The sequence below is a fragment of the Nanorana parkeri genome, unplaced genomic scaffold (assembly GCF_000935625.1).
Source record: "Nanorana parkeri isolate BGI_ZX_2015 unplaced genomic scaffold, ASM93562v1 scaffold248, whole genome shotgun sequence".
NCBI classification, from domain to species: Eukaryota; Metazoa; Chordata; class Amphibia; order Anura; family Dicroglossidae; genus Nanorana; species Nanorana parkeri.
The window spans coordinates 2,424,785-2,441,799 of record NW_017306516.1 but is presented as its reverse complement, the minus strand read 5'-3'; the positions used below and the strand labels follow the sequence as shown (position 1 = coordinate 2,441,799).

Below are 17,015 nucleotides of genomic sequence, written 5' to 3'. Positions count from 1 at the left end.
CAGTGGAACTGGTAGGTTCTGCTAAGGCTTACACTGTATTGCGGGATCACTAAACCCTAAGGAGCCATTTATTTTAGGTCTTTGAAGAATCCAGCAGGAGGCCCATACCATAACTGCTGAAGTGCCATCTGCTGGATTCTCCGCTGAAAAATTAGCACAGCATACAGCTCAATGGGCCTTTCAAGGTATCAATAGAAGTTATAGGAAATGTTTAAGCTTTGCTTCTGGACATTTTCAACAGCCTGGCAGCACGTGAAAGCCTGCCTACTTAAACATTGAATTGAACAAACCATTATAGGTGGAGCTACTCATTTAAAAATCATTTTAAAGCAATAGATCTACATGAACTTGTACAGTGTCTAAGTTGTTCATTCTAAACAGATACATACTTGTACATGTGGTTCACATGAGGATTTACTCCAAGCGAGTTCATCCAGTTGCGGAATGTTCTTTCCTCTCGAGTTTCCCCTAAAAATATAACAATATATTAAAAGTTTGTTTAAAAGACACATTTTGCCAAAATGCAGTCCAATGAAGCATGCCAAGCAATTATGTTTTTTCCAACTGTAAATGAAAACAAAATATTTGCTACTTGCAGAATGATGAAGATGGAATATTGTAATTAGGTTTTTATTCTTCAGCCCATAACATTAAAAGTTGGATATAACCTTACACCAGGTACAATGCTGAATGCAGATCCATCTATTAAACCTGAAAAGAAGATAGCACAAACAAAATACACGTGAGCACTGTATTGCCAAACAACCTTTAATTCTGTTTGGCCAGTCTTTAATTCAGGCACCTGGCAGAGACAGGCCTTAGAACGTTGAGTCCAAGACATGTCCCACACCATCAGCCATGGGTCACCAACTTAGTTACCCTGTGCTCCTGTAAGCATGACCCCGGTGCTAAGACTGATAGCACTGTGCATTGCAGCAGAGCCAGTTCGGTGCCTGCCCCTCCTTTTCTCACTTAGAGCCCTGCTAGTTTATTTAAATACACCTACTAAAATTCACAGATTATATCTGAACATTTTAAACTTGCCGGTGTTCAGCTTAAATTAAAAGCTGGATGCCCGTAGCAAAGTAGGTGGGAGGGTGGTGGAGGGACAAATAATCTTGGTTACAAACCTATATGTTACCCAGCGACATATAAACAAACAAAAGGAATGGTACAGAACAATGGTTCTGTAAACTTTTTGCAGGATAATTATGAGACCATTTTCTAAATATGTAGTATAACTGTTTATGTAGGTTATGGCATTAATAAAAGCACTGTACATGTGTCATAGTTGGTGACTGTGCACTGCTCTGATGACTGTGTACAATGGTCAAGAATTACATCTTACCATCACTCTGCCAACCCTCTATTTTTAAAGCCCTCTCTTGTACCAATTTTTCCACCTGCATCATAGAATGAATGTCGGACAAGAGGGTATTTGGTCTTTCATTTGGTTTAATGACTTCATATTTCATAAATACATAAAACCATATCTAAAAGCCAAATCAAATACTATGAAAATGTAACACGCAGTATATACTGTTACCAGTAGATGGTGCACATTGATGGGGTTAACTGTTTGAAGGACAGGCTTTGTTTGATGTACTAATACGCCATGGCCGTTCAATTTAAATTTGCTCAGTTTGTCATGAAGTTCATTGCAGGGTATGTAGAGAGTATTATTTAACGCTTCACAAACTGAACATAGTGTAAAGAGCCCAAGTCTGTACTCTTAGCTTTTTTATATTTGTCTAGTAAAAAAAAAGTCTTAACCAAAATGTGTGGGACAAAAGTACAGAAGGCACTAAGACAGGCAAAGCCATAGGAACAGCAGACCCACTGACCCTTTTTCTACCCCTTACTAACACAACCAGCAAAGAGGTGTTCTAATAAAATGTGTTGAAAAGCTGCCGATTGCCCTATGCATTACCTGCACTTGGGTCATGTGATATATGATGTCAAATGACTAAGACCAGGGCATGAGTAGCATCCCTGCGATAGTCAGAAACTTTGCTACACAGCTCTGTCCTGGGGGAGTCTCCAGATACAGGACCTTGCAGCACAGAGCACTCAGTTACTATGGGGCAATAAGGAAGGGGTTACAAGAGAGAAGGTTCCAGCAAAGAGGTAGGGACTAGTAAGATGAGGGAAAGTACAAATATTAGGTGTTCACTAGCATAAAGATTAAACCAAAACAAAAACCCAGATTCTTATAAGCAAAAAAGTAAGGTGCCATTTTTATTAGCATAGCAGTTTTATTTTCTTTCAGTGAAAGCAAATACAGGATGAACGCAACAGTTCCTGTGAGAATAGTCAATGTTCTGGTACATAGCACGCCACATAAGACAAACCAGGTCATTACTCCTCACCCTGCTTCCTGAGAAGACAATAACCTCATCCCCCAATCCCAATATTCTGTGTGTATCCTATAAATATACAGTATCTACAGATATCTGCTTCATAACTAGACAGGATTAGGGATGGAGAATGACTCACCTTCAAGGAGTGTCCAGTCGATATCTTGGTTTTCTGGTTTTGTAAGTGCTGGATATTTATTAAACAGATTAGCCACAAAAGCCAAGTTTAATTTTGGATTTCCACTCACGACATCAGCGGGGGTAACAAACTGTCTGCAGCCAAGTCGGTCTGCCTGTTGGAGCATGTGCTCGGCTCTCTTCAAATCATCCTTTTCCTGTTGGGGCAAATTAAAAAAGACAGTACTCCTACAACAACAAATACAGCAAATATTTACAATCCACAATCTGACAATAATTCCCCTTACTTCTGCACCGCCAAGCCCTTAGTTTTCTATAAACCATAAATTTAGAATTCCCCGCACCACCTCAGGCTCTCTTATCTAAATTGCAGCAAGTTAAGGTATAGTGAAAATGTATGATTAGTTTCGGCTGTTGAGACCAATTTCATTCATTAAATAAAAAAAACAGTGGTGGGATGAGGGTCCCATTGTCATGGACGAGAAGATTGCAGAAACCTGTATTATGGCAATGGGGCTTAGAGTTATCCTAGAGTGATCTTTAAAGACACTCTGTCCTCAAACCATTCATTTTAATACAAACCTTCCCAGGAGATATGGGCATTTAGCACATAGACATCCAAATACCCAGAGACTGCTGCTGGGCCCTGCCATCTTAGTGGGATGTCAGCAGCCCAATGGAATTGATTAAGAGTGTAGAAATTAAAGCCCTACATACTGGGATAACTGCAGGAGACTAAACTTTTATTGGCTTGATTTTCATGCTAAACTGCAGTATTACAAATCGGTCCATTCAAGATTTCTTCTTGACAGCCTGACTTACTGCAATTTGACAATTTCTTACTCAATTGTTAATTTTGAAATGAAAAATTATTCACCTGGCACAGTACATACAGATTTATCAGGGAACCTCAAAAACAGGTTTTCTATGCAGATAATCTGCACGACCCTGCAAATGGGTACAAACCTGGGGTTTGGAAATACTTACACTGAACCCACACATGTTGATGTCAATTTTCTCTTGACCTTCCTTTTGTCCTTTGGGTGCAATCTGGTTGAGCAGATGGAAATAGGCTCTGGAATCCTGGTGGTTGAAAAAGAACAGTTTTAATAAATGGTAAACTGCAGAACACAATGCAGTATCTTTTTATGGTGGCAATATAGATAATGTAGTGCCTTCTATATGTTTTTATGTGTTTGTGATACTAAAGAAGGTGATAAAAAAAAAAAAAACTTAGTTCTCACTGATTAATTCTATTTGCATACTTGCCACCATTCCAGTGTCAAATTTTGGCACAATTTTGGCTGCTCCCCCAAGCCACCCTAACCACTCCTAATGTACTAAGTTGCAGCTGAGCTTCACCCACCGCCACATGAAACTCCACCAACTCCAAAACACAGGAATCCCGCATACAATTTGGAACTGCTGGCCAGTATGCAATTGGTACAAATTGTTATTCAAAAGGTTAACAGTGCCAGTCAAAGTGAGCATTTTGCAGAGTACAAAACACACTGATGGAAAATCGTGAGCAATTCATGCACATTGGTGGTTGTGATGAGTTTGGTAGGACAACAAAATTAGAGCATATATTTATAGAATTGTTTCAAGTAAACCTATTATGAAAGAAATATGGGGGCTGACAATTTTTTTCCTTATTGTGAAAATGCTAGTTGACTGGCTGTTATACAGAAGTCCTCATCTGCGTACTTGTGACAGGCCAGTGGCCCAATGTATTGAAGCTAAAGGCTCAGCATTACAGCCAGGAAACTCAAATTTCAAGTAAATTCAGCAATTGAAACTTCCATGTATGTTTCATGACAGGTTTTCTTTAAAGTGGAACTCCAGGTAAATGTTTTTTGCTTGTTTTGGGTAGGGAAAGGTTAAAATCTCAGTGTTTTATTGCCGTCTGTTAAGTGTTAACTCCTCCCACTTCTTGCGTCTTTTATAGAAGGTAAGGAACGTTTTCCCGAACAGGGAAGACAATAAAAAAACTCAGAGGTTCTAAACCTTCTCCACTCCTTATATAACTAGAGAAAAGGTTATGGCTGGAGTCCCACAGTAATAAAAAAAAAAAAGAATTGTCAGTTTAAAACACAGTGCAAGTGAAGTGCAGTGTGCCAATGTGCACACAGAGTAAGAATAGAGTCTGCTCATCAAATTTTTTTCTTTTTATTACTTAAGTGATTCATCCGGCTACACCCTTGCAGCCATCAAGTGGCAGAGCTTCATTCTGGCCCGATAACACCACTGACGTTTAAGCTTTAATATAATAAGAACAGAGGATGCATTAATCTTACTGACAATGAACTGAAGCGCATCAGCCAAGCTGGAAGAAACATATCTTAAAGTGTGCCTTAACCCTAAAACAAAAATGTAATATATTGCAGTATAGCAGTCCTTAGATGTGGTGGCTGCATTCATTTTCTTATTTTCAGGCAAATAACCCTCCCCCCCCCTAGGTGACATTGTTCACTCACTCCTCTGTATGGAGGGAGGGAGGGAGGGAGCGAGCCATGGTCTTCACCCAGGCTGGACTTCAAACACATATATATATATATATATATATCTCTCTTTCTTCATCTCCATTATATTGTGGGGATGGGATTAGAATATTACAGAATAAAGTTAACGCCTGAGCGATAATGAGTGTTTTTGGGAAGTGCATATTATTGTACAGAGATTTTCCAACATGTGATTACATGTTCCTTCTAATACATCATGACCACAGCAGAGTCTAGGACAAAAGCCCTGGCACCATCAATGTTTCACACCAAACTACTTATGTATGCCCATTTGTAAAACACAGCCTTTAATCTTCAGGCACTCCCAACAGGTCATTTTTTTCAGGTTCTCCATGACTTAGCATAGTAGAGTGAATCGTTTTCCAGATTAATAATGACCATAGTAGCTGCCACTAAGAGAAATCCGGAAAACATGACCTGTTAGGTTTACTCAACTTGTAGGTGAGCATCACTGCATTATGGGGCTTGGTTTACAGCAACAGAATTCATTTAAAACACACCGTCTAAAATAAGAACCACTTTGTCCTCTAGACACCCACATTTTTTTTCACTTGCCAAAGGACATGTGCTTAGTACAGGCTGGAACCTCAATGCCTGGTATGGGGCACCACAATCTTTTCTTACATCACACACATTGTGTATGTGGCCTGTGGTGCAAAGGATAATTAACATTACACCTTGCTGACCAACCAGCTTTTGGCAGTTTAAGGAGTCCGACCAATGAAAGCCAATTTGATTGGTTGCTGTAGGCTACAGTACATGATTTATCTGTGCACCTAATTATAAAATAAATCCATATATAGGTTAGAAGTGACCATTGTAGTGCCCCACATTATCAACACATCCAGAAATATGAATGCAATATAGGCCAACCCCTCCTAGACAACTTCCTTCTACAGTGAGCAGAAAAGAAAAACCTTTGCAACCCATCAATACTATAATAGTGTTGAGGTGGTATTCATAAACCTCCCTTGGGTGTAGGCATAAATGGGAGTTAGCCTCGCTTGCTGAATGTACAGTGCATAAAGACTTGAGACCTAGTCTACAGCCTCCAAGCTGACATGTCCTGTATGAGCATTATGCTCGGGGATTCACACAGTTGCATTAAAAGGGCATTACCATACCACATGGCATTGCATGTTATGCACATTTGGGTGCGGTCATGCCATTTAGCACACCACAAAACAAATGAATACACTGCCATGTGTTGTGGTGCACTGCATTGTTAAAATTAGTGCATGCACATTTTTGCTTGTTTTGGGGTCTTAGAATGCCCACTCAAATGAATAAGCTTCCATAACAGTATAAGTGTTTATTGCACCACAAAGATGTAATTGGGCTCTAACATTTCAGACACTGCCCTTCAGCTCACCACACATGCTACAATCCAACCCTACAACCTCCTTTAGACCTACCAACAATTATGTAATGTAAGTGCCTGCCCGATTGGATACAGACTGACATTTTTGGCAATGATCATCTGTGGAGAAATCAAATAGTCTGTACTACAGCCCTTCAATATACTGTACACACACAGATCAGTATCAATAATACCAAGGCTTCCTATCATTAGTCAGTTAAAAGCCATTTGTGCATAATATACCTTAACAGAGTTACCAAAGTCAATTAGCTGCAGAGAGAAGGAGGAGGAAGTGAAGAGACAGCAGCAAGAATCCATTTGATGCATGAGAGGAAAGACAGATCAATTGGTTAAATCAAAACAGACAGTACTCCAGTCACTCTGGAAATGTATATATTCGTATTAGGATAATATACATTAACGCTGAATAAATGTGATACAGCATAACTGTAATAACACTGGCACATATGGAGACGATGCACATTAGATTACCTTTTCAACCCTTTTTAATATATTGATGAATGAGGCTGGAAAGATGTGTTATTTTTAAGAAGGTGTTGGGTGTGTTTATAATTTTTTTATATAGTGGTGAACAGGTAACACCTCATTCAAGCCAACAGTAGCTATTTTTGATGTGTGGTGTAATAAAAGAAGTGTAATATTATTAAATGTTGCATTGCACACAGCTATTTATGTTAGTGAATACCACCATTTATTAACATAGCTGCTAGTGCAATGTACCACACTACTGTGTTGAATGCGCACTACATGCATTTATTAATTGCAGTGACAATCATTCTGAATGACAATGCAACTTGCTGAGCGATGTTTTGTTGTGCAGTTGGCTGCCAGAAATGGTACATGTACCCCTTTTTGGTGGGTTGACTAGGCTGCATTAATGCAACGCATGTGAATGCGCGTGTATGCAAATGTGTTGGCATACCACAATGGTATGAATGGGCCCTGCATGAGGTCTAAGGTGTCCATACAACTTCCTTAGTGCTTTACTACAGCTAGGGAGCTGTATAGGAGACCCATCCTCCAACTCCCTCAGGAGCACAACCCAAAGGCCTGATTCACACCTGGGCTTTTTACAGCGCGTTCCTAGGCTCTGTAAAACGCTCAAAATGTGAAAACCAATGATTGCCTATGGGCATGGTTCCCACCTGGGCGTTTTACAGCGCGTAGGAACGCGCTGCAAAACGCCCTACGCCCAAAGAAGTACAGGAGCTTCTTTGGGGCGTATTTGCCGCGTGTATCCATTGGGATACAGCCAGGTAGCACTCGTAAACGCGTGTTTGTTGTGCGTTTTTTTTAACCGCAAATCGACAAACGCGCATATTCGATACACCTAGGTGTGAACCCAGCCTAAAGGAAAGGGCAAATGGGTTGGTAGTAACACAGCAGGGGTCTCACATATGTGTGTTATCAATATGGCTAGAGTGCTAGGGTTTAAAGGAGCAGATCTTCAACCTGACAGATCAGCTAGCTTATTCAATGCCTTATGTCAAGATATCAAATTAATAGATTAACTTAAAAAAAAAAAAAAAACAAAGGCCACCATCCACCAATAAAAATAAGAAAAAGCAACACACCTATATGGTAAACTCCAGTCAGCTATCACTCCCCAACCCCCCACCCCCCCTTTTTCCTCCATAAATTATGAATCTAATGCTTGTTTAGTCTAAATGGTCATATAATATAGAGAACCATTTGTCTTATTCCTTGGTCCCGCAGACTTCCTCCCCAGAGGCTCTAGTATAAATGACTGCTTCTACAAAGTCACGTTTCTTCTCCCGTCATGTGGTTTTCCCCTCACCAATACCATCATGTATAATTGAGGACCAGTGGCCACTGCCGGTTCTGCATTGTGTGTGAAGTAATCAAGGGCCCGCCCACATTCCAGGGGCTGGAGTAGGATAGAGGAAAACCAGAAGCAGCCATTGGACAGAGGAATTAAGCATTCCTCTGCATTATACCCATCTATTCTAAATAAGTAGGGTTGGTAATGATTAAAATTTTCGTGTTCGACTAATAGAAATTTTTTTAAATCAATTAATCGATTAATTTCAATTATAATGCACATACAGATCCAACTATATTGGCCTATACACATACAGCACAGCAATGAAGTAATAAAATGAACTAGGATCACACTAATCCAGCACGATATTAATCTCATGTGCCCCACTCAACATGGCCGCCGCTTGAGTGGGGCAACTCAGAATAATAACATGCTGGATTAGTGTGATCCTAGTTCATTTTATTACTTCATTGCTGTGCTGTATGTGTATAGGCCAATGCCTTGGCTGGTGCTCGTGCAGAAAGTTTCTTGGGCAAACTCACTGGCCCATGTGGCTCTGTCGGCTAACGAAGACATCGGCGTCACCGGACTCCTCCCCCCTTCCCTTCGTTAGCCAACGGAGCCACTTGGGGAAGGGGGAGGAGTCCGGTGACGTCAAGAACATAGACCGGATCGCCGACAGGACTTCCGGAAGCCGGCGGAGAGGTGAGTGTTTTTCAAAATAATTTTAATCGATCAAAAAGTTTAAAAAATGACAAATTATTCTTTAATTTCCACAGCCCTATAAATAAGCAATAAATCATGTAAAAAAGGGGGAAACGCACACGCTTTTTTAAAAAAAAGCATACGGCTGGATCCAACAACCATATATTATACATCTAGTAAAAGGAACAACATTCCAACTTACAAATGGTCTCTTCCAATGTGCAGCATAGGCATTGATCACTTTCCCAAAACCAGGAAATCCAAATCCCACTGAACTGGTATTGGAAGTAGAAGAGATCTATGATATGACTGGAAGATTCCAATCCCAACCCTACCTGGGAGAAGGGTGCTCTCCCTCTGCAATAGTGTATACTCATATTTTATAACTGCTTTTGACATTACAGGACAAGGTTCTTAGATAAAGTTTTATTTGAGAGATGTAACTTCTGATATATATGTAACTTCTGATATATAAAACTGTCACACTTCTGTTATTAACGATAGTGTTGTAAAAGACTGATGTAGGTTATAATCCCCAAGACAAAAGAGATGAAAAATACATGAAGCTCAGAAACGACACACAGAATAACTCAAATAAAACTGATGCCTCATTTGTCTTCAATATGCATTTAATGTAAAGCCTGCCTTTCCCAAAAGAGACACAACATGCATTATTAAAGAGGCCTAATCCCTCTGCTTGCGACGGTGAGCAATATTCAGCTGTGTGTACCTTAATGTCTGAGCTAAAGTTATTGATCTTCTGCCCGCCAGCGTTCTCCAGATGGAAGTTGGCCCATCTCAGCAGCAGCTCTTCAGGGGACAATTTCATCAGATCCTCCAAGGTCTCTCCATCACGAAGCAAGGCAGCCAGGGCTGGAATGCACATAACAGAAATCAGCTGCATCGTAAACCTATTACTATAAGAAATACACACCCACACACATTTATTTCTATCTTTCTTACCACATCTTTACTGGGTAGCGCTGGATGTCCTAAAGTTATACCTAATGCTATAAAAAGATACTCCTACTTTCAAAGGGTAACTATATTCCCTTAGCCTCTGTTTCTTTGTGTCCATAGCTTGTAAATTAATGTATATGGAATTGCAATTTTACTCATTCAGCTCTGCTCTGCCTCCAAGTCTTCCTCATCTTATCTGTCACTTAAAGTTTCCTGCAGTCTTTAATGATAAACACCTGCAATGCTCATGATAGCCAGAGATCAAGGGGCTTGCTAGGCTTTAGGTCATATGAAAACAAAATTTCAAAACATGGAAAGAAATGTAATACGTTAATAGATATCAAAACAGCTCTGCCTTTAAGAAGTATAGAAAAGGTTTTTTCTTAAACCGGAGTTCAAAGGGCACCTGCCACAATAGAGTATTGATAGCCACTTCCAGTTGAGTGTAACTGAGTCTTTGGTGCAGTTACACTTATGTGGTAGCACCATCAACTCCCTTCCTTCCCTTCCAACCTTATACTGCCCCTTTCTCTGATCCTGGTGAGCGATAGCTTATTGGACCAGGAACAATTAATTATTATTATTATTATACAGGATTTATATAGCGCCAATAGTTTGCACAGCACTTAAGACAAAGAGAGAGAGCCAGGGGAAGGGGTGCCTACCACATAAGTGCAACTACTTTAAAGGTATAGTTGCACTTTAAGCCAATTGAATGAATTAAACTAGTAAAGGACTATACAAAAATATCTATCCATCCATTTCTCCCAAGAACAGGTAGGTATTCGTGGGCTGAACTATTATCAGCAATTTACCTTCATTTCTACTGATCTCAATGTCCGCAAACAAACCGATCTTAATAATCTGCCACAGGAGCCCCAGGACCAGGTGAGGCTTTCCAGCCTTTAAGTCTTCTGCTCCAATGTTAACCACATGGCAGCCAATAGCAGAAGCCGAGTTCAATGCCAAGTTCAAATTTTCCTGCAGAGAGAACATATGAGTGGTGGGAAACAGTTAACTACGGTTAAATAATAAAAAGGAAATCCAGAAAGGCGCATTTCACATGTTTAAACCATTTTCTATGCAATTTCATTTAGAAACTAAAAAAAAAAAAAAAAAAAAAAGAAACCAAATGAAAAGAAGCGACTTATCACTGAATAGTGCCAACGGTGTAGACAAGGTAGTGTATGTACTACAAATCTTCATATTCGCTTTGTAATAAAACCTTTTACAGTGAGGTTTTGAACATAGTGCAGCTGAATAAGGGGGAGTCTGAGAGTTAATTGGCAATATAAAAGGCTAAATGTATTCAAAATACAAGACCACAAACCATAAACACATTAGTGGACTGCACAATTGATTCCCACTAACCCTACACCTTTAAAAATTATTGCAATAATCCATTCGTGCAAAACAACATTCAAGACCTTTTGGAGCTTGTAGATAGACTTTGGTTAGGTAATCTAGCGGTTCCCAGGTCCACTTTCATATTCTTAAAGTGTCCTAGCAAGATTTCTTCAATCAAGCTTTTTCTCCCTAGCGATATCTGTGGGATCCAGTGAAAGAACTAATAAGGATCCAAGTTCTGTTCCCAGGGACTTCATTTACAACTGGACAAAACTTAAAAAGATGTCTGCAGTTAGAGGGAAAATTATTAATGCAATTAAGTAATCCCAGGCACCTGATACGTTGTATCTTGCACTATTCACTTTATTCCCAGCGCTGTTTTCTCAAATACTGAGAACCGCTAGATTACCTAACCAAAGTTGATCTACAATCTCCAAAGGGTCTTGAATGTTGTTTTGCACGAATGGATTATTGCAATAATTTTTAAAGGTGTAGGGTTAGTGGGAATCAATTGTGCAGTCCACTAATGTGTTTATGGTTTGTGGTCTTGTATTTTGAATAAATTTAGCCTTTTATATTGCCAATTAACTCTCAGACTCCCCCTTATTCAGCTGCACTATGTTCAAAACCTCACTTGGTTGAACAAACCGTTTTCTCTTTTACTAGTCTCCAGTAAGCAGCAGGGGGATTTTCGTTTTGCTTTTGCAAGTGAGAGTTAATAAGCTGAGTTAATTAACTCAAAACTAGACTGGGGTGTGGATCTCTAGGTACACTTTTTCTTTTTTCTAACTCTTAACCTTACCCTAACACTTAATCCATACTTTCCCCTAACCTTAGCACCAAGTTAACCCTTTAAAAACATTTGACTTTTTTTCTAGCTTTAGATAGTGTTAGGAAGCATTAGTAGCTCTGCTGGTATTTTATTCCTGTCTGTGCCCCTGCTGTGAAGATTCACCCCTCTATTTGCCAAGGTGACCATTGTCATTGGAACAGAATAATTTAGGAATTCAAACTAGAGATTCACAGATACCAGTCAGTACCCACCGACCGGCTTCTTGATTGCCCGGTAAGACAGGTCCATGCTGATTGGCTGGGAAGCCAGATTCCCAGCCAATCAGCATAGAGCTGGATTCCCGGTCGATCTGGAAGCCGGGAGGCGGGTCATTACCCACCGCCCGGTTTCCTGATTGGCCGAGAAGCCGGCTCCATGTTCCTTTACGGCACTGCGGGTCAGAGGAAATCTCCCTCTGACCGGAAGTTCCGGTATCTGGCTAAGTATCGGAGCATTTGGGCAATTTCTACTTTTTACAGTTGAAGGTGAAGGGAATTCTTGCAAATGGGGACCTGTAATCTAGTGACACAACTGTACAAAATGAGATTGTATCTAACGTTTGAGAAAATTTGTTGTTGGATATAGACTTTACTCAGAGAAACTTGGCTAGCAAGACAAATTTTCTCTATATTGGGGCAGGGAACCACTTCTGTCACTTCAAGGATGGGCCAAAAAGCAACATGTTACCTTTCCCCTCGTCTAGGATATCGAGTCATGCTTTGATTCTACCCATTATAAAACAGTCAACCAGTGGCTACCAACCAAAAACTACAAGAAACTGAGACAAGCAAACTAAAAAAGTGCTGACTGTTGTACACAACTATACAGGATGGATATTTCTTTTTTAAATCTAGAACTATGATGAATCATATGACTGAGTTATACAGAGATTAATACAAAGGTGGTGGCTGCATGGATACTGTACACTGATCTCATGTGAGGCTCTGATTCACTGAGTGACCATTAGCTTTATGACTCCAATATCAATTTGGTGCTCAGCTAATTCTTTGAGCACAGATGTAAAAGCTAATGTTACATTGTAACTCACCTGGATGGTAAAAGCAGTTAGTTTCTTCTTGTTAATTGCCCTTTCATCAATAGTGTCAGGTACAGACAAGTTAATCATTTTACTGGAAACAAGGAAAGGTAATATTTCAGATCATACTTTGACAATACACATAAAAAAATAGGCTTTCAAAATAGCTACTGTAAGTATTTATGCTGTAAAGTGCAACTGTGCCCAGGCTATGAATATTTACATACGCTTCTTCTAATCTCTAATACAAGTATAGAGAAGGTGTTCTGGGAGGGGCAGCAGGATGATTGAAGCTGCTGACAGAAGGGCATTTCTGTTGAGTTGGAACATGAATTGTTCCAACATGCCTTCAACTAGAGAAGTCAGTGAATGCTTGGCATTAAAGCTCATTTACAGTTTGCCAATATGTAAATATTTAAAGGTCTACAGCTTCACATGAAATTGTTACTAATATTTTAGCTGATAATTGATTTATGTCATTTGCCAGTTTTTGGAAATTAAATGCCAGCGCTGCAAAGTTGCTCCCAACATCAGTATTGGCAGCAGAGGCGCAGAAGGGTGATGAGTACAGTTTTGGTTCTCAGGGAAGAATCACTTCCATGCTGGAAATTCATGGGGATTAAAAGCACTTTTCCTTAAACCCAATGAAAACATTTATAGGCAAATACACCACAAGCTGCAGCATTTTTTTCCCCCAGTCATGTAACGCAAAACAACCTCTAAACCATTAAAGTATACATTAGAACATTAATTATGATAATATTTCTCTAGGGACAAGCTGCACTGCCATCAAGCTGCTTCTTAGTATAAACAAAGGCCAGGCTCTTCACAAGTACTCACCAAAGCACAATGCCATCTCCAAGTACCCGGAATAAGTCTTTGGCATTTGGATTCATGGGAAGGACATGTTTGCAGTCTGGGTCATTTTCTAAGGCTTTGTTTATCCAGTTGACAAAGGCATATTTTTCCTCCTCTAAAATAGACCACAAGCCTTGTATTAACAACAGACAACACCCAAAACCATATCCAATCTAATTAAAACTAAGTATATTGTTTTAACTTCCAGAATCAATAAAAAACCATTAAATGTAAACAATCATGTTAACTCCCCTGCAAATTAAGTGTTGCTAATATGCACATTTATTAACAGCTTTATCAAGCAATGTCTTGGTACATGTGCTTTGAGACACTATGCTGGCAAAGCTGTTATTGCATCATACCTTACTCAGCAACCGCGTGCAGAGTAGTCACATATTTGGACATGGCACACAGATAAAATGTGATTCTATTATATATATATAAATATATAAAATCTATAATATCTCGATAGATATCTGTATCTAATCGATCTCTAGATATATATGTATAAATCACCAATGTGAACAAATTGGTTTTGTTTTTATTTATTTATAATGTGCTTATTAGATTATATGGGCATTTTTAGATACACAATAATTTAAGTGGAACTCCAGTCAATTTTTTTGGGGTAGAGTAGACGAGCTGTTTTCAAACTGTAAGACTCTCGGTTTTCTCTTGTAGGGTGCACAAATTGTTTGAGAAACCAACCATCTGATTATTTGCCGTTTTTCTCTGCATGACAGTTACTGCTTGCTAAAATGATATGCAGTAGGCATACATTCTGACAGCAAATACCTCTTGGCTCTTCAGCCTGTTCCCTTTAAACTGCTCCATGGTTGTCACGATAAAAACTTCATGGCAGTCCATATTTGTATGAGAAGCATGACAAATGACCCACAGGCACAACCCTCTCCTCTTGAGCATTACAAGTGTGAGAACACTTGTGGTACTCATCTATGCCAGCATAGAGCAGTGGAGTGAGAGAAGAGGAAGCACATTCAGTGAGAAAGGTATTTTAGGAAGTTTCCAAGTAAAATAATTGCGTTTAGAAAAAGAAAAAAAACCATATCTGGCATTTTAGTCTTCACACTAGTTTGGAAAACTGCACAAATTTCATCTGCCTATCGGGCTTTCTTGCTGTACTGTCTACCTGAATAGGAGTGTTGGGTCCCCTCACTTGACAACTCTGAGGTGCCTCCAATTGCACATATTCCCTCTTTGCGGTTGATTGCTTTCCGGAATGTTTTGGCAATGTCACTGCTCTTCAGTTCTTGTACAAGCTTCAAAGAAAACAGAAAAATGGTTTGAACAGACGTTTAAATATGAAAATAACTTGTGTACTGTCCGGCACTTCATTTCCATGTGAAAAACTATGCTTCTTAAATTTACAATTTGCATTTGTGCCCACCCAGGAAATCTGTACTGGACCATAACCTGTTTTTGGCACATGCGAATATAAAGCTATTTTGATGAGTCTTGTCTCATTTTGTTAGAAGGAAGCACTTAAATTAAACACTGCAACTATAACATTTCTACAGATGTTTCTTGAGTAATGTCCCCAACTATTAAGGAAAAGCTCCTAATCCACTGAAATGCTTGCTAGATCCCACTGGCCTGCATTGCTGCAATTGAACAGCTGCACATTTTCAAGTTACACAAAAAACAAAACAAAAAAGAAGTTTCCCGATTTCTGCACCCTACTTTTGTTTTGGATACAGTTGTGAAGGGCTAGTAAACCTGTCAAATACATCTTGTGGTTTGTGCTCCCGCTGGGGATATTGATACTCTAGATTTGCCCTGTTGACCACTAATACATTTTAGAGTAGTCACTAGAATAGGTGAGCAAAATACTTTAAATGGGTGGCCTGCTTAGGTTACAACTGCTTAAAAGGAAATTTCTCTTTGCCTTGCAGAGATTTTTTTCTTCAGTGCGTGTGTCTGGGACAGATGTCCTGTCTGGGACAAAAGCTGAACTAAAACTTGAAATATACTTTAAATATGCTGTGAAATAATTCAAATACAAAAAGTGTAAGTGAAAAGGAAACTAGTCTTGTACGGAGCTGCCTGGATTTGAAAAGGTGCCAGTTTGTAATTTGCCAAGATGAAATTAATGTTGAGATGGCATAACGAATCCTGGCACAGATTTTGCAGCTGTACAATTGTGTAACAGTCACTGTTACCCATACCAATACCAAATAAAAAATGGACAGGGTTAATGTCAAGGGCAATGTACGGGCCTCTAAAAACACAAGCATGGCTTGCCTTTGTTTTTACTCTAGGCTTAACAAGAGAAACAAAAGCTGCACAGTTCAGGGAACATTCCATGAGGGTCACAAGCAAATAACCATCACAGTCAGCAAATGCTCACATTCTACCATCACTGGTGTGGACAAGCCCATCACAGTGTACACTGTGGCTGGTGGCTAACTATTATGTAATAAATAACCAATACTATGGTCAAAAGTGAGAAGGGTTAGTGGACTAAGGGTCAAAAGCCTTAGAGCCTGCCCAGAGGTCACATATGGCCCCTACTGTGCGGTTGTTGGGGTCCCTGAATATAGTAATCTGTGTATTGGTGCTTACTCAAGCCAGGAAGGAAAATAAATATTTAGACTGGCTTCTAGTAGTAAAAAGGTTTGGTTTCCATCTGTTACATTTACTGTGTTGTCCATCCCTTCTCATATTTCTTGTCCTCCGACCTTTTTAACGGATCTTGTGTGCAGAAAATATCAAATGTGGCAAAAGTAATTTTAAAGGGTAACCTGTGGAAACATGGCTTTGCAAAGGGGCTGTAACAGCCATGATCTCTAGCAATCTCATGCAATGCATCTCCCGAAGCTTGTCCGTCAGTCAGCAAACTAGAAAATATGGAGCTCGCCAATGATATCCTTCAAAAACTGTGAAAGGCCCGATTGTCTCCGGTCTAATCTGGCACAAACATGCAGCATGTGAAGCCGGAATTTCCTTGTTTTGAGTCACTTCATCACTTCAACTATGGGACAGATCAGCCAGAAAAGTATCATTTTCGGAGGGACAGGTCAGCAATTGTAGCGCCCCCCCCCCCCCCTTTGGTTCGGGAAAAGGTTTTTTTAAGAA

At 39.7% G+C, this 17,015-nt stretch overlaps 1 protein-coding gene across 2 annotated transcripts in view; it reads right to left on the bottom strand.

The window, feature by feature from the left end:
• Nucleotides 1-17,015, bottom strand: part of PLS3 (plastin 3) — a 90,477-nt gene that overhangs the window by 5,804 nt on the left and 67,658 nt on the right. The window contains exons 5-13 of one of the 2 annotated variants that reach the window (XM_018556708.1): nt 15,070-15,199; nt 13,902-14,034; nt 13,074-13,155; nt 10,662-10,827; nt 9,617-9,759; nt 6,621-6,647; nt 3,483-3,578; nt 2,497-2,692; nt 390-468 (exon numbers count right to left, since the gene is read on the bottom strand). In XM_018556708.1, coding sequence (XP_018412210.1) covers nt 390-468; nt 2,497-2,692; nt 3,483-3,578; nt 6,621-6,647; nt 9,617-9,759; nt 10,662-10,827; nt 13,074-13,155; nt 13,902-14,034; nt 15,070-15,199 — 1,052 coding nt within the window. The remainder of the gene's footprint in view (nt 1-389; nt 469-2,496; nt 2,693-3,482; nt 3,579-6,620; nt 6,648-9,616; nt 9,760-10,661; nt 10,828-13,073; nt 13,156-13,901; nt 14,035-15,069; nt 15,200-17,015) is intronic. The other variant, XM_018556709.1, reaches the window with a different exon arrangement.